The following is a 27,428-nucleotide window of genomic DNA, read 5'->3' on the forward strand; positions in this document are numbered from 1 at the left end:
AATACGAACCAATATCAATATTGGTATCAATTTACATGTGGCTTCTCATCCTGTGCTCACTCCTGTGCATTGTGGCCCTTGGACAGTTGTTTTAATCTGCACTTTCTCTACAGGTAACATTATATTCTGCTCTCTGTTTTTCCTATTCTTTGCACTACCTGTTGTAATTGTGTATGGCTTGATTGACTGGACGCAGGCAAATAATGTATTTCACTGTACGTCGGTACATGTGACAATAATCAATCAATAGCAATACCAATACAATTTGAGTGGCCTTCCGAACATGACTGAAGGCAGCTAATATTCAACCATATTATCCATCAGGAGTCAGATTTAGATCATACAAGCATGCACTGCATGTTTTCTTCTCTAAAAGCCAGATGGGGGTTTATAACAATCCAGTAATTTCATAGTGCATTTCTGATTTGTACTTTTCAGAATGGTGTCATTAATTGGCTGTTGTGATTCATCAACAGATCTTTAGTCCAGGTGTTTGGATTACTAGACCAAAAATATAACCATTCTCTCAAAGAAGAAAGGGAATGAGGGGAACATATAGGAGTACCCCCGCGTATGTTGAAGTATTTCCCTGAACACTTGGCCTACTGGATCTCCCAGTTGATAACCATTTTAACTTGAAACCATTCTTCCTATTCCCACACTGATCTTTCCATCCTGGGCCTCCTCCGTGAGCTTATCTCTCATCCCTGAGTCCCTCATTTCTCTTTTATCCTCCCCCTTTCCTCTCCCCACTGTCCATTTAAAGCCTTCCTTCCTTCCTTCCTTCCTTCCTTCCTTCCTTCCTTCCTTCCTTCCTTCCTTCCTTCCTTCCTTCCTTCCTTCCTTCCTTCCTTCCTTCCTTCCTTCCTTCCTTCCTTCCTTCCTTCCTTCCTTCCTTCCTTCCTTCCTTCCTTCCTTCCTTCCTTCCTTCCTTCCTTCCTTCCTTCCTTCCTTCCTTCCTTCCTTCCTTCCTTCCTTCCTTCCTTCCTTCCTTCCTTCCTTCCTTCCTTCCTTCCTTCCTTCCTTCCTTCCTTCCTTCCTTCCTTCCTTCCTTCCTTCCTTCCTTCCCTCCCTCCCTCCCTCCCTCCCTCCCTCCCTCCCTCCCTCCCTCCCTCCCTCCCTCCCTCCCTCCCTCCCTCCCTCCCTCCCTCCCTCCCTCCCTCCCTCCCTCCCTCCCTTCCTTCCTTCCTTCCTTCCTCCCTCCCTCCCTCCCTCCCTCCCTTCCTCCCTCCCTCCCTCCCTCCCTTCCTTCCTTCCTTCCTTCCTTCCTTCCTTCCTTCCTTCCTTCCTTCCTTCCTTCCTTCCTCCCTCCCTCCCTCCCTTCCTCCCTCCCTCCCTCCCTCCCTCCCTCCCTTCCTTCCTTCCTCCCTCCCTCCCTCCCTTCCTTCCTTCCTCCCTCCCTCCCTCCCTCCCTTCCTTCCTTCCTTCCTTCCTTCCTTCCTTCCTTCCTTCCTTCCTTCCTTCCTTCCTTCCTTCCTTCCTTCCTCTCCTCCTTTTCTCTCCTTATCTGACACCTTTTTGTTTCCTTTTCACCTCTTGCCTTTGTCACTTACTTCACCAGTCTGCCAATCCAAACCCTCCCCACCTGTATCACTGGCCAGGATTCATCCCGCCCTCACTTCTCTTTTCCAGGTTTCTCCACCCTACTACAGCAGTCTGAAGTAGGGTCCTGACCAGAAACGTCACTTTTCCATTCCCTCGTCAGATGCTGCCTTGCTCGCTGAGTTCCTCCAGCACTTTGTGATTTGCTCAAGATTCCAACATCTGCAGTTTCTTATTCTCCACTTGAGGGCTGTATTATTGTTGATTGTGGCTTCACCTTTTAGATGGTGGGTGTCAGGGCCAATCAATAGTCCTGTGTAGGCCTAATGCCAGTCCTATACAATGTTCACGTATGCTGTCTAAGATTCATTAAGCATTGGTTCTGTCATTAGGATTTTGAAGAGCTTACAGCCCGCTTTACAAAGCTGATATTGATATAGTATCGTTGAAAATAGCAGTGGACCCAAAGATTGCATAATTTGACTGAAGGCTATTTGTTGTTTAAAAGTTGAATGTTAAAAGGTGGTATGAATTGTGTACATTTTCTGCTCTATGAAATAGTTAAATTAAAAAGATAACTGCTATTCTAAATGACTATCTTCTCCTGAACCAGTTATTAATGCAAGTTTAGTATCACTTACAAAAAGACACAAAGTGCTGAAGTAAGTCAGTGGGTCAGTCAACATCTCTGAAGAGCACAGATACATCACCTATCGGGACCAGAAACATCACCGATCCACGTTCTCCAGAGATGCTGCCTGATCCACTGACTTACTTCAGCACTTTGTGTTTTTTTTGTAAACTAGCATAGGCAGTTCCTTGTGTCTCCATTTAATATATGACCTACATGTTTTTGTACTTTGTACCCAATTTATAAAGCCTAAGATTCCATTTCCTTAATTGCAGTTCTATTAATATGCCTTTTCTCTTTTAAGTTACATATATGTGAAGATCAAATTTCCCGACTCCTTTGCTACTTTCAGAACCTGACTTATTAAATCTTTATTACTTCTATTTCAATCTCAAATATTTTGCTTTGCATTTCTGTCATGATTGAACTATTAGATCTGGCTAAGAAATGGGTCAACAGACTGTTGAGTTAACTTTGATCATGCTTTAATATATTACGTGATAATGAATTTGCCTGCCTTCCTAACTTTTATTTCCTTCAATGTCAAATCTTTTTTACACTATTATACAAACCCAAAGGTACTCACTATTTCTGAACTAAATTTCCCAATTGAGTTCACTACTTTGTATTTAAAAATACATCGCTTGACTGTGGGTAATGCCAAGATGAGATTTCCAATAGACTTACCCTTTAAATAATACTAATAAACTGCCCATTTCAGTATTCAACAGAGAAAGTAGTTATTATGAAAGCTTAAAGTATCAAAAAAATTGCACTCGCTACAGTTTATTGAATATTGGAAGGAAAATTTGAGGGGCTGAAGTTTATAAGGTCAGAGAAGATGATGTTGTCACTTAGTTTTTACTCTGTGTTGCAGTGAGTCAGGCTTGGAATGTGGGATGGGAGGGCTGAGAAGTGTTTGAGAGTGAACAAGTCTTCAGCACACCCTTCCTTTTTCCATGGCTAGTTCTGGGAGCAGGTGAAAATCTGAAACGTATCTAATGCACAGTCAGTAAAAATGAAAACAAGTCAAATTAAAGTAAGAGGGGCTTTGCTGCGACCAAACTGTTGTTACTTGTCTTTGAATGATTATTGTTGCACCAGCTTCAGTTATTCAATCATGAAATTTGCTAAGTGATTTCTTATACATTGTAGACAACTTAGACTTTGACCGCATTGGGTAATGTTAGATAGAGCTTTAGGGGCTAGTGGAATCAAGGGATATGGGGAGAAGGCAGGCACGGGGTATTGATTGGGGACAATCAGCCATGATCACAATGAATGGCGGTGCTGGCTCGAAGGGCCGAATGGCCTCCTCCTGCATCTATTTTCTATGTTTCTATGTTAACAAGTTGCCAGGCTAATTGATGTGACTCTTGACTATCATTGACATGAAAGAAATCAAACATTAGGTGAGATAGAATCATAGGACTATGCAGCATGGAATCAAGCCCTTTGCCCAAGTCGATGCCAACCCAGTTGCCTAACTGGGTTAGTCCCACCTAACTCATAGGCCTCCAAACTGCCTATCTATGTATATATCCGTGTCTTTTAAATGTCTTAATTGTCTCTATGATTTCTGGCTGCTCATTCCACATAGGCACAACTCTGGGTGAAAAGGTTTTCCATCAGGTGCTTTTTAAATCTTTTCCCTTTCACTTTAAAAGACTGTCTCTATTCACCTTATCCATGCCCTTTGTGAGTTTATATGGTTACTGCTCAGTGTCTGACCCTCCAGGAAAAAAAGACCCAGCTTATTTAATATCTCCTTATAACTCAAACTCTCCATAACCAGTAACATGCTCGTAAGTCCTTTTGTGACCTTTCCAGCATAATGGCATCCTTCCTATAGCAGGGAGATCAAAACTGTACATTGTACTCCAAATGTGGCTTTACCTACGTCTTGTACAGCTGTAGCATGACTTCCCAACCATGTACTCATTAAGGCGACTGATGAAATGGAATTGTGCCAAATGTTTTCTTCACCACTCTGTTCATCTGTATGGCCACTTTCATGGAACTATGCACATGTACCCCAATGTCTCTATGTTCTCAACATTCTTCAGCACCTAGCATTTCTTTTAAGCCTATACTGGTTTGTCACACCAAATCCAAATACTTGCATATATGTGAATTGAACTCCAAAATGCAGTTTGCAATTCGCTATCACTTTGTACACTATCGTAGTTTGAACACTCCAATAACTTAAGGGCCTGTTCCACTTAGGCGATTTTAAGGCGACTGCCGGCGACTAGGCTGTCGCCGAACGTTCGCCGGGGTGTCGTGGGCATGATCGTGAGGAGTCTTCTAAGAATTGTAGCAGATCTCGGTGCGTCACTGAGAAATTTTCCAGATAGAAATTTCTCGGCGACAGTCGGCTTGTCGCCAGGTATCGGAGCTTATTGAGGGCGCTGTCGCATGCTGTCCCCATGTTTGGTAGGTTGTCGCAGATGCATTTAGAAGCACGTAATATTAAATTAAGAAAAGGCATTTGAAGATGCCATAAAATACTTGTGTTTAACCAATATATCCGTCAGGACATTTGACAGGTAGATTGGAGTTGACAGTTTAACGGTCAGGTAAGCGTGGGAATTTTGCGATGTTTATAGCCATCAGCGATTACTTTTAAAGTAGGCTCCCAACCCAGATATGCAACCCAGAAACCAGGTATGCATCTCCAGTACATTTTCAAAGAATGCCCACACTCCGCACAAAAATCCATTTAACCACGTTTAAAATTAAATTTCTTAATACTGCTATTAGTAAACTGGAAGTCAATCCAGTTTATGCCTTGTTACCGTGAAGCTTGGTTTTCAAGTAACCCGGGCAGGATGTTATATTTCAAAACTCTCAAGTAATTACAGACTTGTCAGTGATATCAGTGAAAATTAGGACGCCGGAGAAGCATTGATAAGCATGGGAATTTCCGCGATGTTTCCGAAGACAGTGTAATCTCTTAGCCAGGTGCTAGTTTCACAAAAAAAAGTAACTTTTATCGACCTGACTTGGCATTGTCGTGGGGTAAAAAAAATGTTGGTGATCTGCTACAACTTTGACAGTTGCCGGCAGTCGCCTAAAAAATCGCCTAAGTGGGACAGGCCCTTTATATTCTGAAGCCACATTGAGAAGTATGCATGTCCTGTGTCATTTACTGCTTTCTATGTTTGGTTTAAATTGAACCATTCAACAAAAACTAAATCACAAGAGTTCCTTTTGATAATTAATTGCAGAGCTATATTAAAGTCACTGTGTGACTGATCAAGGCCTGAATAGGCTTTCAATTCTTACAATAACACTGGCAGTAAACAGTTCACATAACATCAGTGGGTTTGGATTTCAACACAATCCAATGCCACATAGGGACAAGAAGCCACTGTTAAAAGGGTTTGTTGCATCCTATTTCCTGCCTTAACCAATATGAATGGTTGTGTGGACATGCAGCAGAAGGAAACGGACATTTGGTAGCATTGGCCACAGTTACACTGCAGGATATGGAGAGTAGAAAGAAAAATAATTATGTGATCAAGAAACAAGATGAATAAAATCATAGATTAAGGAAGTGAGTTTATAAGCCTGTAATGATTAAATAGTTCATTTCACATTAACGTGGTTTAATATTTGAATGTACTAACACAAAAAAAGCTCAATATGTAATTGTATTTTTTGTGCTTTCTATTCATACTATAAATTTCATTTTAACATATATTTTTGGTATAAGTATTTATATTTTTTATATTACTTTTATGTCTGCAGAACAATAACAATATGTGCTTATAAAGATGTCCTGACTAGAACTTATTCGAATGAAAATTCTTGTGTGATGTTTGTCACGAGTGTCATGTTTTCCTACTGACTGTTTCTTTCACCCATCATTCCATGATGAACTAAGTTACTAGTTTTTGGACATGGAAATAAATTTATTGAAAATCTTCAGATTCTATCCTACCTAGCCATTTTGGTGCAATCTGTGTTTGGCTCAGCTAACAGAACTTTCAAACTATAGATACCAGGACTGGATCAATAACCTATTATCAGAAATACAGAAACAGGTGCTCTGAATAAACAGAAGTTTAATTGTACCTGCATAAAATATTGCATAAAGTCATGCAGCATGTAAAGGGACCCTTCCACCCTTCTTTATGTCCATTTGGTCTATATCTTTCCATGTCTTGCCTATTCAACTGCCTGTTTAAATAAGCCTTAACATAGAATGTAGAACAGCATAAACACAGTCCAATTAGCCTACTATGTCCACATTAAATACAGTGCATTCAGAAAATATCACAAAATGCTGGAGTAACTCAGCGGGTCAGGCAGCATCTCTGGAGAGAAGGAATGGGTGACGTCTCTTCAGACTGATGTCAGGGGGAAATTCAGAAAGTATTCAGACCCCTTCACATTTTCCACAATTTGCTACGTTACAGCCTTATTTTAAAATGGATTAAAAAAATTTTTTTATCATCAATCTACACACAATACCCCATAATAAAAAAGTGAAAACAGGTGTTTAGAATTTTTTGCAAAGTAATTAAATAGAAATAACTGAAATATCACATTTACATAAATATTCAGACCCTTTGCTATGACATTCAAAATTGAGCTTATGTTCATCCTGTTTCCATTGATTATCCTTGAGATGTTTTGACAACTTGGTTGGAGTCCAGCAGTGGTAAATTAAATTGATTTGACATGATTTGGAAAGGCACACACCTGTCTATATAAGGTCCCACAGTTGACAGTGCATGTCAGAGCAAAAACCAAGCCATGAAGACAAAGGAATTGTCCGTAGACCTCCGAGACAGGATTGTGTCGAGACACAGATCTGAGGAAGGGTATAAAACTATTTTTGCAGCATTGCAGATAGACAATAGACAATAAACTCCAATAGGTGCAGGAGTAGGCCATTCGGCCCTTCGAGCCAGCACCACCATTCAATATGATCATGGCTGATCATTCCCAATCAGTACCCCGTTCCTGCCTTCTCCCCATACCCCCAGATCCCGAAGTGCACAGCGGCCTCCGTCATTCTTAAATGGAAGAACTTTGAAACCACCAGGACTCTTCATAGAGCTGGCCGCCTGGCTAAGCCGAGCAATCGGGGGAGAAGGGCCTTGGTCAGGGAGGTGACCAAGAACCCGATGGTCACTCTGACAGAGCTCCAGAGTTCCTCTGTGAAGATGGGAGAACCTTCCAGAAGAACAACTTTATCTGCAGCACTCCACCAATTAGGCCTTTATGGTAGATTGGCCAGACGGAAGCTACTCCTCAGTAAAAGGCACATGAAAGCCCACTTGGAGTTTGCCAAAAGGCACCTAAAGGACTCTCAGACCATGAGAAACAAGATTCTCTGGTCTGATGAAACCAAGATTGAATTCTTTGGCCTGAATGCCAAGTGGCACCGCTCATCACCTGGCCAATACCATACCTACGGTGAGCATGGTGGTGGCAGTATCATGCGATGGGGATGTTTTTCAGTGGCAGGAACTGAGAAACTAGTCAGGATCGAGGGAAAGATGAACGGAGCAAAGCACAGAGAGATCCTTGATGAAAACCTGCGCCAGAGCGTTCTGGACCTCAGACTGGGGCGGAGGTTCACCTTCCAACAGGACAACGACCCTAAGCACACAGCCAAGACAACACAGGAGTGGCTTTGTGACAAGTCTGTGAATGTCCTTGAGTGGCCCAGCCAGAGCCCGGACTTGAACTCGATCGAACATCTCTGGAGGAATCTGAAAATAGCTGTGCATCAACGCTCCCCATCCAAGCTGACAGAGCTTGAGAGGATCTGCAGAGAGGAATGGAAGAAATTACCCAAATACAGGTGTGCCAAGTTTGTAGCATTATACCCAAGAAGACTTGAGGCTGTAATCGCTGCCAAAGGTGCCTCAACAAAGTACTGAGTAAAGGGTCTGAATACTTACGTAAATGTGATATTTCAATTTTTTTTTTAAATTACTTTGCAAAAATTTCTAAACATCTGTTTTCACTTTTTTATTATGGGGTATTGTGTGGAGATTGATAATTTAAAAAAATGAATTTAATCCATTTTAAAATAAGGCTGTAACATAACAAAATGTGGAAAAAGTGAAGGGGTCTGAATACTTTCTGAATGCACTGTACACTCTATAGTGATTACATCTGATTTGCATTAAATCTTTCTTTCCTCTTACCTTAAACCCATGATTCTATCACGGGGAAAAGATTCTGACTATCTACCCTGACCTGTAACTCTGATAATTTTATGTGCTTTCATCATGCTTTCCCTCTGCTTCCTATGCTCAAGGGAAAACAAACTCATCCAATCCAATTTCTCCGCACAACTAAAGTCTCAGGCACCAAGCACGACCCTAGTAAATCTTCTCTGCACTCTCCCCAGTACAACTAAAACATAGCACAAAAAGTAAGGAAATTTGTGTTTGGTAGATTATTTCTTTGTTGTAACAATGCTTCTTGGCAATAAATCTTATACCGTTGGAAAGCCTGTTTATTTCCCTTTTAAATGGTGCCACATTTGTAAGGAACATGCATTTGTGGGATGAGCAGCAGAGCTGAGTATGTGAGTTGCGCCCATGAAAAATCTGCCAAATCTTCTCTGCCAATGCCAAACAGCTTATTCTGCCATTGACTCTTGTTTGGTGTTGTTTGGTGGATTGGATGATTGAAGTCTGAAGAAACAAGACATATTGGCAATTTAACAATTTATTCATTTAATAAACAGGAGCCTCAGTAGCGTGTGGAAGAACCATACACAGCCACAACAGCCTGGCACCTCCTCCTCATGCTGGTCACCAGCCTGGTCACACACTGTTGTGGGATGGCATCCCATTCTTCAACCAGCATTTGTCGCAAGTCAGCCAACGTGGTTGTGTTGGTCACTCTGGCACGAACAGCACGCCCAAGCTGATCCCACAAGTGTTCAATGGGGTTGAGGTCAGGACTGCTGGCAGGCCATTCCATCCTCTCCACTCCCAAATTCTGGAGGTAGTCTCTGAGAAACCCTGCTCTGTGGGGGCGAGCATTGTCATCTTGGAGGATAGAGTTCGGTCCCAGACTGTGGAGATATGGGATTGCCACTGGTTGCAGAATCTCATCTCGATATCTCTCTGCATTGAGATTGCCTCCAATGATGACAAGCCTCGTTTTTCCAGTGAGGGAGATGCCGCCCCACATCATCACACTGCCTCCACCAAAAGATGTTACTCTATCGGTGCAGCAATCAGCATAGCGTTCTCCGCGTCTTCTCCACACTTTGACCCTATGATCCAACTGTCGTAGGCAGAATCTGGACTCATCGCTGAACATAACGTTCCTCCACATGTTCAGGTTCCAGTGCACGTGTTGCCGACACCAGCGCAAACGGGCCTGACGGTGAAGGGCAGTTATGGCAGGCCTCCTGGCAGCCCTATGAGACCGGAGATCGGCTGCGTGCAGTCTGTTCCGAATTGTCTGGGCAGAGAGCCGTCGGCCATATCGTCCTGCAAACCTTGACTGCAAATCTGTAGAAGACAGCCTACGGTTCCTAAGTGCTGACAGGGTGAGGAAACGGTCTTCTTCGGGTGTCGTCTTCTTGGGACGCCCACTTCGCGGCCTGTCTCTGACATCCCCCGTTATATGGAACTTGGCCTTCACTTTGGAGATGGTACTAGGGCTCACTCCAAATAATGCCGCAACTTGGTTTTGCGGAATACCAGCTTGAAGTTGCCCTATCGCACGGGCCCTATCCAGATCAGTCAAACGTGGCATGCCGATTCTTGGAGCAGACACCTACTGACCACTGTAGCAGGGCCCATGCTCACAGATGCTGCCAATCAGGTGCCAATCAGGCACCTGATTGTCAGCACCTGGGGGTACCAGAAGCTCAAAACAAGAGTCAATAGCAACAGCAGAATAAGCTGTTTGGCATTGGCAGAGAAGATTTGGCAAATTTTTCATGGGCGCAACCCATATACTCAGCTCTGCTGCTCATCCCACAAATGCATGTTCCTTACAAATGTGGCACCATTTAAAAGGGAAATAAACAGGCTTTCCAACGGTATAAGATTTATTGCCAAGAAGCATTGTTACAACAAAGAAATAATCTACCAAACACAAATGTCCTTACTTTTTGTGCTATGTTTACATCCTTGTTCTATTGTGGCAACTAGAGCTGCACATAATACTCCAACTGAGGCTAACCAACATTTTGTAAAGTTGTAACATAACGTCCCAACTTTTATATTGTGTGCCTTGCCTTGTGAAGATAAGATGATGCCTTCACCACCATATCGTCCTGTTTTGCCACTTACAGAGAACTATAACTTGAACCCCCTAACATTTACTGTGTATGTCTAACCCCTATTTCACTGCCCAAATGCATCAGCTTGCACATGTTGCAATTAAATTCCATCTGGCAATGCTCTGCCCAACTTTCCATCTGATCACATGTGGCTAACAAAGATGTAAAAAATCTCCATCAAAGCCCCAGCTGTTATCTCTCTTGCTTCCCATGACACCCTGGGATAGATCTCAAATGACCCTGGGGATTCATTCACCCATGTGCATCACATGACATCTAATGTACTCTCCTAAGTACATTACCAGTTGTGGATTATCTACAAACCCCTCATGAACTCTCTATTTTAAAATGGCCAGATGTATACTTCAAATTCAACAGTTTGTAATATTTTTTCATTTAGGTTGAATCCAGTTGCTGAATTCACATAGACAAAGAAAACATTGGTACTACTGGATTCCTATCTGCTCTGTTACCGTGTTTAGTCTTTAGCCCTCAATAGAATATGCCTGGTATTGTTCCCAATAGATAAGAGCTGATTTTTGAACAACAATGAGATTCAAAAGGGCTCAAACAAATGACTTTTTTTTCTGGCCTCACTTTAATGTTTATACCTGCCCCAGTTAGGCATTGCTTACTTTGTGAGAAAAAAACACTTTAAAATTAATCATTCATTACATTATTCTAAAAACAAAACCTGTAAGTTAGTTATAATACTTGTCAGTCTACTCGAAGAAGGGTATATTATCTTGAAAGTTACATAATTTTACTCATTTTGAACAATTACATTTTACTCCAATATATCACAACAACTGAAAGTGCTTTAAAAGTGAAGTTCTCACAAATAATTAATAGATGACAATTAAATGACAGATCAAAAGTTATTTCTTCAGGTAATTGCTGTATTATTTTTTGAAAAGAATGCAGATATACAGTATAACGGTGTGATTTCAGATTTTGAATTAGTTTTGGTCAGAAGAGATGTGATTTTTTTATTCTTGTCGACTTATTAATGTGTTTTTGAGTATCCCTGACATAATTCCCCACTTCCCTTATTTCTACACATAGATATCAATTGTAACCAAACACTGACTACATTTTGAGTGATTTTGACGAGACCCAGCTGTCAGCTAATATCATTAGATGGCCTTGCTGCCAATTCATTGGCAGGGGAATGCACTGTCAGGCCCAGAGGATCTGCTGCAGCAGGCAGTGTAATGGCCAGCTTATAATTCAAATTGCAGTCTCTGTGCCAACATTTGAGCTTATTTATAAAGTCCTGTAGGGTGGTCGTAATAGTTAGCTGGCTCCTGCTACTATTGTATAGGTGCTTTCTGTAACTTATTATTTGTTCTTTTTTCGTAAAGCCAAAACTTTGTGCAGGAGAGGAGAGAGAGAAAAAAAGAATTGAAAGTAAATGAATTTATAAACACAAAATAGGGATTTTAATAGTAAAACGGAGAAAAATACAAGTACATGACAGGAGGAAATAGTGCTGAGAAATTAAAGAAAGTCACAAGACATGAGGCTATGGGTATCATTCATTGGCATGTGAATTTTAGACATAAGTAACTGAATGTGAAAATTGTTATGGAATTGAAGACAAAATGTATGTCTTCCTTTGCCAAAATAAAAGCTAGACCTTTAATCGAGTTTCACAATCTACATTAATATTTATTTGGACGATACCATAACCTTATAATTTGCAACTTATAAAAACTGCAGAAGAGTAAAATACGACAAAGGAAAAGATGACTGTGAAAAGCACATTGAAACAGAAATGAAGCAGAAAAATTAGGTGCATTCATTGAACTAATGTTTTAAAGTTTTCCTGGTATGATAGCCAATCAGTTCAGATTAGTTCTAAGAAGAATTTATTCAACCCTTACACATTGTGCATACAAAGAAAAATACCTTGTCAAAAGTTACATTCAAAACTGGTTTACTGTCTCTTTTGTTATCTGTCAAGTTATCTGTTCCAGTTGTTGCCATGGAAGCCTCAAGGTTTGCAAAGGAGACCATTGATTCGGTCCTAATTTCATATCAGCAACCAATGTCAACTTTCCCAACTTCTTTTTGTTCCCTACTGAATACCATATAATTTATCAAATCATATAGATTTTATTTTACTCATAGAGAGATACGGCATGAAAACAGGCACTTTGGCCCACTGAGTCTATGTTGACGATCAACCACTCATTCACATTAATCCTACATTAATCTAGTCCAACTTTATTCTCTCCGCATTGTCACGAATTCCCTCCAGATTCTACCACTCATTTACATACAAGGGGCAATTTACAGCGACCAATTAGTTAGTTCAAGATTTCTTCACCAAAATTGATCCACCTGTGTCAGTTCATTCTTCCTTTCTTATTTGTTCACTTCACTCTGTAGATTGTTAATTAGGTATACCGACTTGCCCAAGACCTCTTATGTGCAACCTTTACAACATCATTCATCTCTCCTTTTACACCATGCTACCATTGCTTTTTAAAGCTTTCTATTTCTGGACTGGAATTACTGGTATTTTCTGTCTCCCTCTTCACTTGAAAGGAAGAATGTTAAAAACAAAAGGAGTTGAGATGATTTATATTCAAGTTAGAAGAGAAAAGGTACATTTTAAGCATCCTACTGCTTCACCTTCCTGCAGAACAGCAGGAATTTAAACAAGGATTAGCGAATTATCTATTAGGTGGCAGAAAATAATGTACAGGTACTTCTTTAAACCGCCAATAACTTTAGTTCTACCACAAAGCAAAAGAAAATATAAATACCACAAAGAAAAACTAATGTTATCTTGCAACAATCACATTACTCCACTATCGTGGAGGGTTTCCACACCTGTGCTGTAACTCCAGTTTTCCTTGCCGAAAACTTGGGCCTCGGTGCCATTGCAACTGAGAGAGTTGAGGACTCTTGCTTTGGGTATGATGTATAACCTGGAGGCACAAAGACATTCCTCCCAGAAGAATGGGTATACTCTTCATCAGCAGATGCTGTACTAGCTTGGTTGACAGATGGTCCTGTTGGCACAGATGAGACACTCTTAGAAACAGGATAAGTAGCATTAACTGGTTGAAGTGGAACAGGATCAGGCTTTATAGATTGCATAGGAGGTGGTGAGCTTGTGGATAGCAGTGCTTTAGCATCAGGAGTGGAGGAAAAAGTGAACAAAGATGCACTAATTTGATACGGCTGGTGCTTCATGACATCCAAAGCATTGAGAGGTTTTTTGGCAGGTTTACCCTTAGCACCTTTATTTGACTTAGATGAAGATGCAGATTGGGCTTGTGCTTTCAAAATACCAGGAGGATAAGATGGAGAGTGCATAGGATTGTAAGCCAAAGGGGGAGGTGCTCTTATATTAGATGAATACTTCCAAGATGCCGGCAAGGAAGGTGTAGGGGATGCTGCTCGTGCTTGTCTGGCCTTGACCGTTGATGAGTCTACTATGAATTTCTCCATTCGAGACTGCCTTCTTGCAAATAACTCTGCTCCTTTACCTTTCAAAGCTGGCATTTCATAGGCTGGACCCATACCACCAGCTGCTGCAGAATTTGCTATGGGAGTAGTGGGAGGTATTTTCGAAGCATGTGAATGTGCTGATGCTACTGATCGGGATCTTGCTGAAGATGTAAACTGCTTAGTAGCACCTTGGGGCTGGTGCCATGTATTAACAGGTTGAACCAAATGAAACTTTACTGCCGTCTGATTAGTGCTTTCGGAAGGTTTGACTGGAGCTTGATCATGGGTTGCTTCTGCAGATGGTAACGGCGGTAACATTGGGGTAACCCCGGAGGGAGGGCTCTTAACAGTTGGCTTTGGTGCGACTGGCGGAGGTATCTTCTGCTTTAGAGCAGGGGTCTGTAAAAAATTTGATGCTTCTGCGCCTAAACTAAGGTAATCTTCTTCAGGTCCTGACTCAAAACCTCCACCAGGCTGATCTATTCCTTTACGTCTGTCTGTCTTACCTTTGACCATGGAAAGCAGTTCTGGATTTGGAGCTACCTTAGGACGGTCAATAAAAGTGAACATTGGCTTAGTGGTGTTCCGTTTTCTGGCGTCTTGTAGGATTCCTGTTCTTATCGCAGGCACACAGATCCGCTCATCTCTTGATGCTATTTGCTCCCCTGCAATTCCTGTTGGAGACCACATGGTGGGTTGAGCATTGGTAACCAAAGGAGGGGAGGTAGTGTGGTAGATGTTGTCAGCTGATGGCTGGCTGATGGAAGAATAGCTGGGTGGGGGAGGTAAATCTGACATGGAGCTTATCGCCCTTCTTGAGGGAGAGAAAGGAGCTGCAGCTCGATTCGACACACCGGGGAATGGAGTAGCTGTTCTGTTTGTCCCCCCTGCTCTGTTGTCTTCAGGGGCCTTCAAATTCTGGTGAACCATTTCGGATCTTCCTCCGATTTCTTTAACATGATCAATTCCACGGAACTTACTTACATCAACGTAATTTTCAGAGGTATGATTTTGAATTGAGATTGTTGAATTGTTAAAACTGCTTTTACTGGTTTGGTAATAATTTTCTGCTGTTACAGATTGAGCGGAGGCAATTTCAGATGCCCCTTCTCTCTTCATTTCTTCTTGTTCGGCTGTGTACTGATCAATCCTCTGCCTCCTCTTGGCAAACAGTAGGGCACCTTTGCCCTTGGTATCTGGCAACCTCTGCATTTCCTTCTCACTCTTCACCTTCTTCTCAACTTCCACAAGGCCTATGTCCCAATCAAATGTCACAACCTGGGCTGAGTTGACATCGGCACAAAAGTCTTCGTCGAGATCAGAGTCACTGGTTGGTACCAAAGTGAATTCTATGGAGTCCTCTTGATCGTCGTCGGGATCGAACTCTCCAGTCCCGTAGCTCACCAAAGTATACTTTTTTGCTCTCTGGCGACGCTTCTTAAACATTAACGCCCCCTTGGAGCCGGGTGTTGGAGTTGCTGTCAAGAGCAAGGCAATGCTTTTACACTTTGACTTGGCTTCTTTAACCTGTTTTTCTGACAGACTTTCACTCCGACGAATTTCTGTTGGAAGCACATCAAACATATCATCATCATCTTTCAAAACTGCACACAGCATCTGTTATCAGAAATAACTGTAATGAAAAATTAAATTTTGAAGTTAAACTCAACTTCTATATGGTTAACTGAATTTGTAGGATAAACATAAAGCTACTCTGTCATTTAACATTTTATTTGCCTCTAAGATTTTATAGAAATGCAAAAATAGTGTAGACTATGGATTTCAAAAGGCAAGTAAATATTCTAACATGAGTTAATATCTCTTGCAAAGTCATATATAGAAATATTATAAATAACTATTGTACCAGACTAAAGCATAGGTTTAAAAAGAAAAAAATATATACTTAAATATCTCCAAAAAATGTACGTTAATTATACATCTGAATTGTAATTGTTTCTAATAAATGGCATAAAATAAAATGTCAATGAATAGAAATATACAATAAACTTCTAAACTATAATTAGATTTACATTGCATCAATTTATATTATGCTTTAAATTCTTTGATTTAAATATAGATGTTAAGTATTAAAAATGGCCTGCATAAAAGCATTTCCTTTTAAAGTGCAGCCAGTTATTATCTATAAATTTAGGAAATAGCTTACAGTATCTACAGTATATGTATTTAATTGTGTACTACTTAGTATATGAATTTTATCAAAAATACTTTTCAGTGTTTACCTCATACAGCTACTTGAGCTCATCATAAAGTGTTAGAAATTTGCATTTGTACAACAGAACAAAACTGAAAAATTATAATAGTTGTAAAACTACTTTTAAATTCACTTGTTAATTCCATAAACCTCAGGAGGATTTACTTATAATTAAGTATAATTTACTTATATTTAAGTATAATTAAGTATATTAAACCATTGATCTGTTAATTATAGAACAAAGCTAACTATTACACAAAATCATAATCAGAATGACTTGGACGTGTTCCATCTTCCTAATCAAACAGATACAGGAGCAATGCAATAACTTGACAATTGAAATCAGTTACCTTGTTTACCTGTCCCATGCACTTACCAAATGAGTCCTAGAATTTTTACAAAGAAACTATCATTAATATGTAATGCCTAACATTGCCAGGAAACCTTGAATTATAAATTGAAGCTTATATGTCTATTTTTATATTCCACAAGAAATACTGAAATCATCACGTAATAACCATTAAAACTAAACTAAATGAAACTAGGTTAAAAAAAATCTTAATATCCTTACAGCATCGAAGGTTAACCTCCTGAATACAAGACAGGAAAAAATCTGAGTTCCCTTTTCACTGGAGTAAAGATTTGCTATTTCAAGGGATCAGATAACTCCCTAGATTGCAACTGCTTGTGTCTGTCAAACTCAGTTCTGCAAGCATCATCAGTCTGCAGATTGGATCTGTTGCTATTTAATGCCACAAGTAACACATTAGTACACTGCCTTCTTGGATCTTCTTAGGGAAATAAAATTAACAACACAAAACTCCTTCTTGTCTAAATTTACCAGAACAATTGTACTCACTGGCTTGCCTTGCACGGTGTTTGTGGGTTCTTGCCAAATCCTTTCCTGTGTGTGTCTCTTCTGATCCGTGCTCTGTTCCCTCTGATGAAATTCCAATAGGGAAAGGAGGCGTGCTATGGGTTTTTGACCACCCCTCTTCAGCCTGGGAGTCAGCACAACCACTGCCAACTTCAGACGTGGAGGCCTCCTTGCCACTGTACTCTCTGTCAGAGGAATCCAGAAACAGATCCATCCTGGACTGATAGGAATCCATTTGAACCCCACTATCAACCAGCTTGACCTTTTTATCAATCTTGCTCTGGAGTAGCTTGGTAGCAGAGGCTATCTGGACTGCTGCACTTTCATCCGTCTCTGATGCAGCTAATTCATTATTCGTGTTATCTTTTTGCAGCACATTTTCATCCATGGTTGCAGAATTGATTTTATCCAAACCAGCGACAGTGACAGCAGCTGTCTCTGGACCACCATCCATCCCTTGAGTAAGGGACACTTGCAATTCCACCATGCCTGAGTGCTGGTTTCTCTGCTCTGTACGACCGGCACCTTGCAGTAGGAATTCTCCAGAGCTTCCACGTTCCTTCAATAACAACCTCGAACTGCTCTGTTTCTCTTCTTTTTTCCCCGAAACATCTGTGTCACTTTCTGTCCCTCCATAGTAAGCCTCGTCCTGAGACTCAGAGATGTAAAGTTCAAAAGGAAGGTTCTGCTTTGCTGATGCTTTGCTTCCAGTGATTTGTAGTGTAGTTTCTACAGTTTCTCTGCTTCTTGTTTCTTCATTTACTGTATACTCTGGCTCATCAGCTTTCTCACTGATGGATCTAAAGGGATTACAAAAAAAACCCTCACAACAATTAGATACATATATAAATCTTTGTAATTCACTTTATTCTTTCACAATATTCTTATTATTATTTATAGTTGTCTCATGTTTATTATAACTTTATCTTTTGTTGCACTGCTTATATGCAATATATGGAACAGGTGTCGCAAAAACAAACCAAGTGGTGGATTAAAAAAATTGAATTAAACTGAAGTGGAAGTCGGGTGGTCTGTAAAATGCACAGCTGAGATAGAATTGTGGTCTTGACAGCCCAGAGCACCTTGATAATGTACTCTGATATCACTTATAAAATGTCTGCACAATTTCTGATACCAGTGATGTTGTTTAAATGTACTGATTCACAGGCTGCTGAGACTTTGTTTGCATCACGAGCAAACTCTCAAATTCTCTGTAGTTAAATCACAACCAAAACCTAAACTTTAAAGGTTTTAGAATCTTTCTTCACTCGGGGAAGTTCAAAATTAGGTACAAGCATCAGTGGTGAAACTTTCCTCATTGCAGGAATGTATGGTCAACATGTGTAATGTTTTTTAGGTCAGAGAGTATCATACAATCGTCAGGGATTGCATTTAGACCAATGACACAGAAAGTAAGAGCACCAATCAGCAGTTGTCTGTGCAAACTATCAAGTAACAGGTTTCTAATCTGATTACCTAAATATACATTGAAGATATAGAAACCAGGGGGCTAAAATTGCAGCAGTGAAACACTAGTGAGTCAGACATTCAGAATGATGAAAGGCTCTGGAAGTCATCATTCAGATTTACAGCCATTTTTATCAGCCTGCCTGAAGTTAATTAAACTTTAAAGAAAATGAAAGCAATCAACAAATCAATTGAATTGTAAATATAATATTAAAAGGTCAAATCTTTGTCAGTCCCAGGATTACTTAATGGGGCCATTTTGCAGGCATTTTGATGATGTGATTGGTTGGTCACTGTTTCCTTCTAAATGCTACTTGCATAGGAATAACTTTCTACCTTAGCTCCCAATATGTTAATGACCAGTAATTTTCTGGGAGTAGCAAAACGAGAAACACATATAACTCATATAATTAATGTTTCTGAGGCAGTGACAGCTCTTGCAATATTGACACATTTTATCTTTACAAACATAAAATTTCAGCCCTTGTGCACATGTGCAACATTGGTGTCTGCATTTTTGTTTATGTTTTCTTTTCTCTCAGCCTCATATTTTGCTTCTTGCTATGACCCACTAACTGTCACATGGACTTCTCTTGCTCAGAGGGTAGAATGATCTACTCCACAAATTATTCCACTGCTGTAACTGCAACTTTGTAAAGGACTGCCAGGGACTGTAACCTAAGTCAGATAAGCTGAATGATTCCATTTATTCCTTGTCTGCGACAGGCTGGAATCTCTTGAATCAACTTGGTTCTCTACCTAGTGGTCTAGTAAGCAGTTGACATAATCCTGCAAAGAACCATGCACAGATTAACACAGGTTACTTTCATATCCTTCTGTGAGCAATGTAGACTGTATCTCCATCTATTGCCTGTTGTTTAAAAGTGTTCGCACAATAAGGGGAGAATATTACTGTAAATGGGTGTCAGATGATCAGCATGCATTTGGTGGGCTGAAGCGTTTGTTTCAGTGCTGTATGACTCTATCACTCTATAAATAATCTTTGCAATATTACACTGTAGAGCAAAGCATAGTTCCCTTAAGGACATTAAAATACAGGAAACAGTAAACATAACTTAAGTTCAAGCCACTAAGTAGAGAAACAACTTGAGGAAAGTGCACAACAATGTTTATGAAAATTGTAGAATATACTAACTATTGCATTGTTTTGGGTCAATTAGATGATTAGAACTTAAGTTGTTTGCTGTTTCCAGTATTTTAATGTCTAGTTCTGTTATTACAAAATATGAAGCATAGATGTGCCAACAAATAAAGAAGCAATGGTTTTTAACACAAGTAGCTCTACCTTTTAATGAGAATTTGCAGGGTCTCACTGGTCCCATCGATCAGCTGCATGGCTTCTGAATGGGTTAATTCTGAACAAGACTTACTGTTGATTGAAATGAGTTCATCTCCTTCACACAATCCAGATTTGCAGGCGTTGCTTTTTTTCCGCACCTGGAGACAGGATAGATACACACAAAGCTAAATCTAGTTGGAAAACATTCTTCGAATCAAAGCGCTGAATACTGAGTTCAGTATTCTGAAAGTATGTCCTTGTACTCTGAGGCTGTGCCTTCTGGTCCTAGTCTCTCCCACTAGTGAAAACACCCTCTCCTCATCCACTCAATCCAGGCTTTTCATTATTCGGTAAGTTTCAATGAGATCCCCCTCATCCTTCTAAAGTCTAGCGATTACAGACCCTGTACCATCAAACGTTCATCATTCGTAAACCCAATCATCCATGGGATCATTCTCTTAAACCTCTGGAACCTCTCCAATGCCAGCACATCCTTCCCCAGATAATAATAATATATTCCTTTATTCGTCGCACACCGGGGAAATTTACAGTGTTACAGCAGCAAAGTGGATAGCAAGAGATCATTCATTATAAATAAAAGATACATATATTGTCATCAGTTTTCTGTGTGTTCTTAGCTGTTATTGTTGACTCGTCTGCTGGGAGCAGTGCTGGTTGTGCAGTCTCACAGCAGCGGGAAGGAAGGACCTCCTATATCTCTCCTTGACGCACTTGGGGTGAAGGAGTCTATCACTGAAGGAGCTACTCAGTGCAGTGACAGTGTCCTGCATGGGGTGGGAGTCGTTGTCCAGCAGCAATGTTAGTTTTGCCATCAACCTCCTCTCTCCCACCACCTGCACTGAGTCGAGGGGGCAACCCAGGACAGAGCTGTGAGGCCCAAAAGTGCTCACAATACTCCAAATGCAGTCTGACCAGTGCCTCAGCATTACATTCATGTTTTCATATTCTAGTCCTCTCACACTGCATTTGCCTTCCTCACTATACATTCAACATGCCAGTTAACATTTTGGGCATCCTGCACCAGCACTCCCAAGTCCCTTTGCACCTTCAATTTCCATGTACAGGAGGCCACATCATGAGCACCAGATGCTGTAAATGAGGTTAGAAGAGGCGCTCACTAAGCTCTGACTCACCAGGAAGGTTGCTGGGATCCCCAATATAGAGGCAAGGGAGGAAGTATAGGAACAGCTGTAACATATCCTGATGCTTCAGGGGAGAGAGTGGTTTGGGTGGGAAGGCATGAGTGAACCAAAGAGTTGCGGAGGGAGCTATCTCTCTGGAAGGTGGCAAGGGATGGGATTGGGGAGATGTGACTGGTGGTGGGATCACATTGGAGAGATGTGACCGGTGGTGGGATCGCATTGGCCGAAATGTTGGAGAATGATGTGTTGAATGCGAAAGCTGGTAGGGTGAAAGGTTAGGACCAGGGAAACTCTATTCTTGTTCCGTCAGGTAGAGGAGGAGTGAGAACAGAACCATGCGGGTGCGGGATCCATCTATGACAGAAGGGGGGAAACCAAGAAAGAAGACATCTCAGATGTCCTAGAATGTAAAGCCTCGTCTTGGGAGCAGATGCAGCAAAGACAGAGGAATTGAGAGTAGAGCATAGCATCTTTGCAAGAAGCAGGGTAGGAGGAAGTGTAACTGGGAGTAGGTAGATTTGCAGTAGACATCAGTTGATAGTCTGACCGATGAGATGTAGACAGAGAGATCAAGAAAGAAAATGCATCCAAGATAGACCTTTAATATAGATAGACCTTTATTCCTTAAGATGACTTTCTGCAAAACTCTCCACTAAATAACATGCCAGTTTTCTTTCATTTTGGAACCATTCCAACAAAGTGGTCAGTGGTAAGGAAATGTTCTTCCTTTATGCTCAGGTCTTAACTATAATCAGATTAGACACAGGGTCATGTAGCATTGACACAAGCCTTTCATCTCAGCTCGTCACCAAGGAGATATATTAACTCATTCATTTTGGCAGCACTCTGCCTGTAGTCTTCCTTTACCATGGTCAGTATTCTATGCTCTATCTTGACTTTTATAGGTGCCAACATACAACAAATTGCAGCCATCTCATCTGTCACATAGATAATAGGTTGCAATGGCTTAACCTTGTTTTCTAATATAATCGTAACAAAAATTACATAACAGGTGAAGGTTTGGGTTTATTAATGAGTGGAAAGAGTTGCTAGAGGAGGTAGTTGAGGTTGGTACTATAACAACATTTAAAAGACTTTGGTCAGGTAGATGGATGGGAAAGATTTAGAGGGATATGGGCCAAACACAGGCAGATGGGACGAGTGTAGATGGGGCATCTTGGTCGGCACGGGCAAGATGGTCTGAAAGATCTGTTTTCCTGTTGTGTGACTCTATGAAAGAGGTACCTATATTCAGGACTATGAATCATTTTGTGCTATACTTAAGTTTAATGGAATGGGGAGGGAACTAACTAGGACTTTTGTTTCGGAAATCAAGTGAAAGATTTCACTAACAGGACTCCCATTCTAGCACGGTATTACTGGAATGTTCATTACAGGAGAAGCCAACAATAGTCAACTCAGTCCAAATTTCCACTGGAATATTGCAGAAAGAATGTTGCATGGAGAAAGACACCATTTAAAGTGTGACTGGTGGAGAGAGTAAATGTATTTCATGTCAAGAAGTTGATAACTGCATTTCACTGCAGAAAAATAATCAATTTTCAATTATATAACAGAGAAAAAACATTGTTATGGGATTAAATTTCTATAATTTTAAATCGTAACATCACATCCCTTTCATTTACTAATTCAACAATTCTTATCAAATTAAACATTATTATTTTAGTATTATCTATATTACACTTTTCACAAAGAAATGGTGGCTCCTCCCAATCAACTTAGACTTTATGAAGATTTTCAATACTGACATTAAACCATTACACGATTTGTTCCTTCATCATTTTTACATCAGGTTGCAATCTTCAGATCCTCACATGCAATAAAAATCATTTGTTTAGTGGTTGTAAATCTTCCAGTTTATTCTCTTTACACAAATTGTTTTCATTCACATGATTTAATATGTGGTCATTTCTGAGCTTCTCACTTTCTTGCTTCATTGATGACACAAGGGTTTGAGAAAAATATAATCTCATATCTTTGTATTCATGTTCTGGCTTCATACTTATTCTTGCTCAAAAACTAGATGAAAGCAGATCTGTTATCGGAAATCAGTCCTTCATGTAAGCCATGACAAGAACATTTAGACCTCAACTCATTGATACTGTAATTTCTGCAGGTGTACAGTGGAGAGCATACTGATTGATTGCATTAGGGCCTGCTTCGGTCATGAAGGCCCAAGAATGAAAGCAGCTGCAGAAAGTGGTGGACATTGCTCAGTCCTTCATGGATATCAACCTCTCCATCATCAAGGGGATTTACAGGAAATACTTTCGCAAAGAGGCAGCTAATATCATCAAAGACTTCACCATACCACTGGCCACACTCTCTTCTGCTGCCACCATGGGGAAGAAGGTATTGAGCCTGAGAACCATTTCCTCTTTAATCAAGGACAGCTTCATCGCATGAACCATCAGGCTCTTGAACCACACTGCACAACTCTAATCACAATCCTACCTCAGCCTTGAACTATTAAGGACGTTGTATAAGGTTATACTATGTACTTCGGTTTGCACTGCTATGATCAGGTTACCTAGTAAAACTGATAATCTATTGTATTATTGTTTGTTTATTTGTTTAGTTTAGTTTAGTTTAGAGATACAGTGCGGAAACAGGCCCTTCAGCCTACCGGGTCCGCGTCTACCAGCTATCCCCACACATTAACACAATCCTACACACACTAGGGATAATTCTTACATTTATCAAGCCAATTTACCTACATACCTGTACGTCTTTGGAGTGTGGGAGGAAACCGAAGATCTCGGAGAAAACCCACGCAGGTCACGGTGAGAACGTACAAACTCTCGCGTAGAGAGTACCCGTAGTAGGGATTGAACCCGGGTCTCCAGCACTGCATTTGCTGACTCTACTGCTACGCCACCGCTGCGCTAGTTGTATTGTGTACCAGCAAAGGCACAGCAAGTAAGAATTTAATTATTCTGGTCCCCGTGTATATGACAATTAAACATTCATTTTCATGGTAAACAAACTCAAATGTTGCATTTCAATCCACTTGTGGTGACTATTTACCAGCACCTGGAAATTTTTATTCTCTTGTTCACAGAATTCTACATGAACTCTATGTAAAATGTACACAACTATGTAGCAATTTTTGATTGCTTATTACTACATGATAAAAATTGTTTTTGCTTTACCTTTTATTTGAGTTGGCTGTCTTAGCAAGGCTAATAAAACAAACCTCTTGCTATTATTGCTTGTGTAGTAACTAATCCTGTGTACTCAGTGTGTACAAAAACAAATCTTTTCTCACAGGATAACTCATTGAAAGATTGTGGGTTGGCTATAATTCCTCAGCTTTAAACCCTTTCCACCTGAAGTCACAACCATTGACTGAACAACAACTATGGCAGATTCTTGTGGTGGGCAACATTCCCCAACATTTAACAATGCCAGTTCCATGGACAGAGCAACTTGATTTGCAATGTCAAAATTGCAAAGCAGAGATAAGTTATCAACTTAAGCAATGTAACTACTAAATTATCTCATCTTGCTTCTGGCTATGAAACTGCTACAATATTGAGAGGCAGGCACACCACACAACCCTCCAGTCTAATACAGAGAGATAAGCTTGTTCCATGCTTCAAAGTACATTACTGTACATTCTTCAATTCCATCTGGAAATTAACCCCAGTGCTATGTTTATCTTTTTGTAGCCTTTATTATCCCACAACTAATACTTATCATGATACAAAGAATGGCATTCAGCTCACTCAGTCAATATCAGTTCCCAGCAGATTACCTATTTGTCCCAATTCCTCTTGAAATAATCATCCCACTTCTATAAATGCTTTCTCAAAAGCACCTTCTCAAAATGTCCTTGTTCTGTAAGAATCCAGCATGCACAGGGTGGCACAGCTGGTAGAACTGCTGCCTCACAACGCCCATGATCCGTATTCAATCCTGACATCGGGTGCTATCTGTGTGGAGTTTGCACGTCCCCCCTGTGATTGTGTGAGTTTCTTCTGGGTGCTCCCATATCCCAAAGAAGTGTAGCTTTTTTGGTTAATCGACCTCTGTAAATTGTAAATTGTTGTGTATTTGTCCCCTCAGATCCCTCCACCTCATATATAAAGCAAATCTCTACAGTCATCTCCACATCTCCACATTGAAAGCAATTTTGGAATTGCAAGTTTATTTGTCAGTGTTGTATGTGTTCTGTCAAAGTATTTCTTTCTTTTAACTATATCCATCACTGGCATTAGATCAGAGGTTCCCTAATTTATTTTCCTTCCTGTATGTAGAACATAGAACAGTGCAGCACAGGAAAAAGCCATTCATGGTCTGTGCCGAACATGATGCCAAGTAAAATTAATCTCCATTGCCAGCACATAATCCATATTCCTCCATTTACAACATATCCATTCGCCTATCAGAGCTTTTCAGATGCCACTATGCCAAAAAATGGCGGCACTGCCCTAGCAGCTGCCGCTCACCTGCGGTCCATTTGTCTTTGTGTTTTTGTTGTTTTTTTTTGGTCTTAATTGTAGTTGTGATGTGGTGTTTTTGTGTTTGTGTACTATGTGTGTATGTGGGGGGGAGGGGGAAACTAACACTGTAAATAGATGTCCCTTCAGAACGGAGACCCGACCTTTGTTTTCTGGGCCGTGTCTCCGTTCCTGCTGCGGCCTACCATCGGCCCAACTCCTGGAGCTGTCGGCCTCCAGGGCTCTGGTTCGCAGAGCCCGCGGATCGGACTTACCACCACCGGAGCCGGCCGTCTTCGGAGGCTGCGGGAGCGGCTGCGACTGCGACTGCGGCTGCGACTCGCCTTAGGCTCGGGCCGCGTGGATGCCGACATCGGGAGCTCCGGCAGCGGCAGCGTGTTCGCCCGCCCCGGATCGCGGGGCTTGGGGCGCGGACATGTCACCGTCCGGCGCGGCCTAAGATAGGCCGCGGGATATTTCTCTGCTGGGCGGGGGCTTCAATGTCGGGAGCCACGACCGCCCGACGTGCAGCAACAGCGGCAGCAGCAGCGTGTTCGCCCGCCCCGGATCGGACTTATCATCAGCGGAGCCGGCCGTCTTCGGAGGCTGCGGGAGCGGCTGCGACGCGACGCGCCTTGGGCTTGGCCCGCTGTGGACCGTCCGGTGCGGCCTCCAACCACAACAACCTGACTGCGGGCGAGGACAGCAGGAGAAGGGAAAGACATTGTGGCCTTCCATCACAGTGAGGAGAGAGAGGACTGGAGGAGACTCACTGTGATGGATGTTTCTTTGATGGATGTTTCTTTTTTGTGTGTTTTTGGGGTTGGGTGGTTTGAGTGCCTGTTTGATGCTTTTATTGTTGGACTGTGTTTTTGGGGGTTTTGGGGTGTGTGATTTGAATGCCTATTTAATGCTTTTATTGTTGGACTGTGTTTTGGGGGGTTTTTGGGGTTGGGTAATTTGGGTGCCTGTTTAGTGCTTTTATTGTTGGACTGTGGGTGATTGAATTAACATTTTGTTCAAGATGGCCGCGCCGTTGTGTTTGGCTGCCTGCCACTGTATGTTTCTTTTTTTTCCTAGTCAGATGTGCAGCACTTTGGTCAACGTGGGTTGTTTTTAAATGTGCTATACAAATAAATTGACTTGACTTGACTATCGTATCTGCCTCCACTCCCACCCCTGGCAGCATATTCCCGACACACATCATTCTCTCTGTAAAAAACTTGCCCCGCACATCACATAAATGTCACCTTCAAGCCTCTAGACTTTACATTTCAACCCTCAGAAAAACATTCTGACTGTCGACCCTATCTTGCCTCTTACAATTTTTAAAAACTTCTCCAAGGTCTCCATTCAGCCTCCAAAACGCCACAGAGAAAATAATACGTTTGTTTAACCTCTCCTTATATCTAATACACTCTAAACCAGACAGTATTCTGAGAAACCTCTTCTGCACCACCTCCAAAGCCCTCACTTCCTTCCTGTAACGGGACAAACAGAACTGCACACAATATTCCAAATGCAGTCTCAGCGGAGTCCTTTTAAGCTGCAACATGACTTCCAAACTCTTATACACAATGTCCTGGCAAAGTCATGGCAAAGAAGGCAAGTATACCATCACCTTCTTTGCAAATGTCCATTTACTTGTCTTGCCACTTTCAGGGATCCATGGACTTTGACTCCAAGATCCCTCCAATGTATGAATGCTGTTAAGGGTTTTTCCATTAACAGTTTACACTCCCCTTACGTTTGACTGCTCAAAATGCAACACGTCACACGTACTTGGATTAAACATAATTTGCCATTTTCACGCACATTTCTGTAGTTGATCTATATTGACCCCCCCCATTTCTTTCCCATCCCGAAGTCCTTGCACCTATATCTCCATCCCCCTCCCTCTCCATCTACATTCTTAAACAATTTGCACATCAACAATCCTCTAGCTGCACCATAACTCTTTAATCCCTTTGTTTTCACACTTTGTGTGTGTTCATCTCTGACCTAGTGTTCAAACCCCCACCTTGCCTGTGCTC

General features: G+C 41.2%; 1 protein-coding gene across 2 annotated transcripts in view; it reads right to left on the bottom strand.

Moving 5' to 3' along the window:
* The window catches only part of LOC144595214 (synaptopodin-2-like), a 111,535-nt gene that overhangs the window by 35,759 nt on the left and 48,348 nt on the right, over positions 1-27,428 (bottom strand). Inside the window, exons 2-5 of one of the 2 annotated variants that reach the window (XM_078402429.1) lie at positions 19,776-19,927; positions 16,985-17,802; positions 14,420-15,475; positions 13,290-13,471 (exon numbers count right to left, since the gene is read on the bottom strand). In XM_078402429.1, coding sequence (XP_078258555.1) covers positions 13,290-13,471; positions 14,420-15,475; positions 16,985-17,802; positions 19,776-19,927 — 2,208 coding nt within the window. Of the gene's footprint in view, positions 1-13,289; positions 15,476-16,984; positions 17,803-19,775; positions 19,928-27,428 lie in introns of both variants that reach the window. The other variant, XM_078402419.1, reaches the window with a different exon arrangement.

Source organism: Rhinoraja longicauda, chromosome 1 (assembly GCF_053455715.1).
Source record: "Rhinoraja longicauda isolate Sanriku21f chromosome 1, sRhiLon1.1, whole genome shotgun sequence".
NCBI classification, from domain to species: Eukaryota; Metazoa; Chordata; class Chondrichthyes; order Rajiformes; family Arhynchobatidae; genus Rhinoraja; species Rhinoraja longicauda.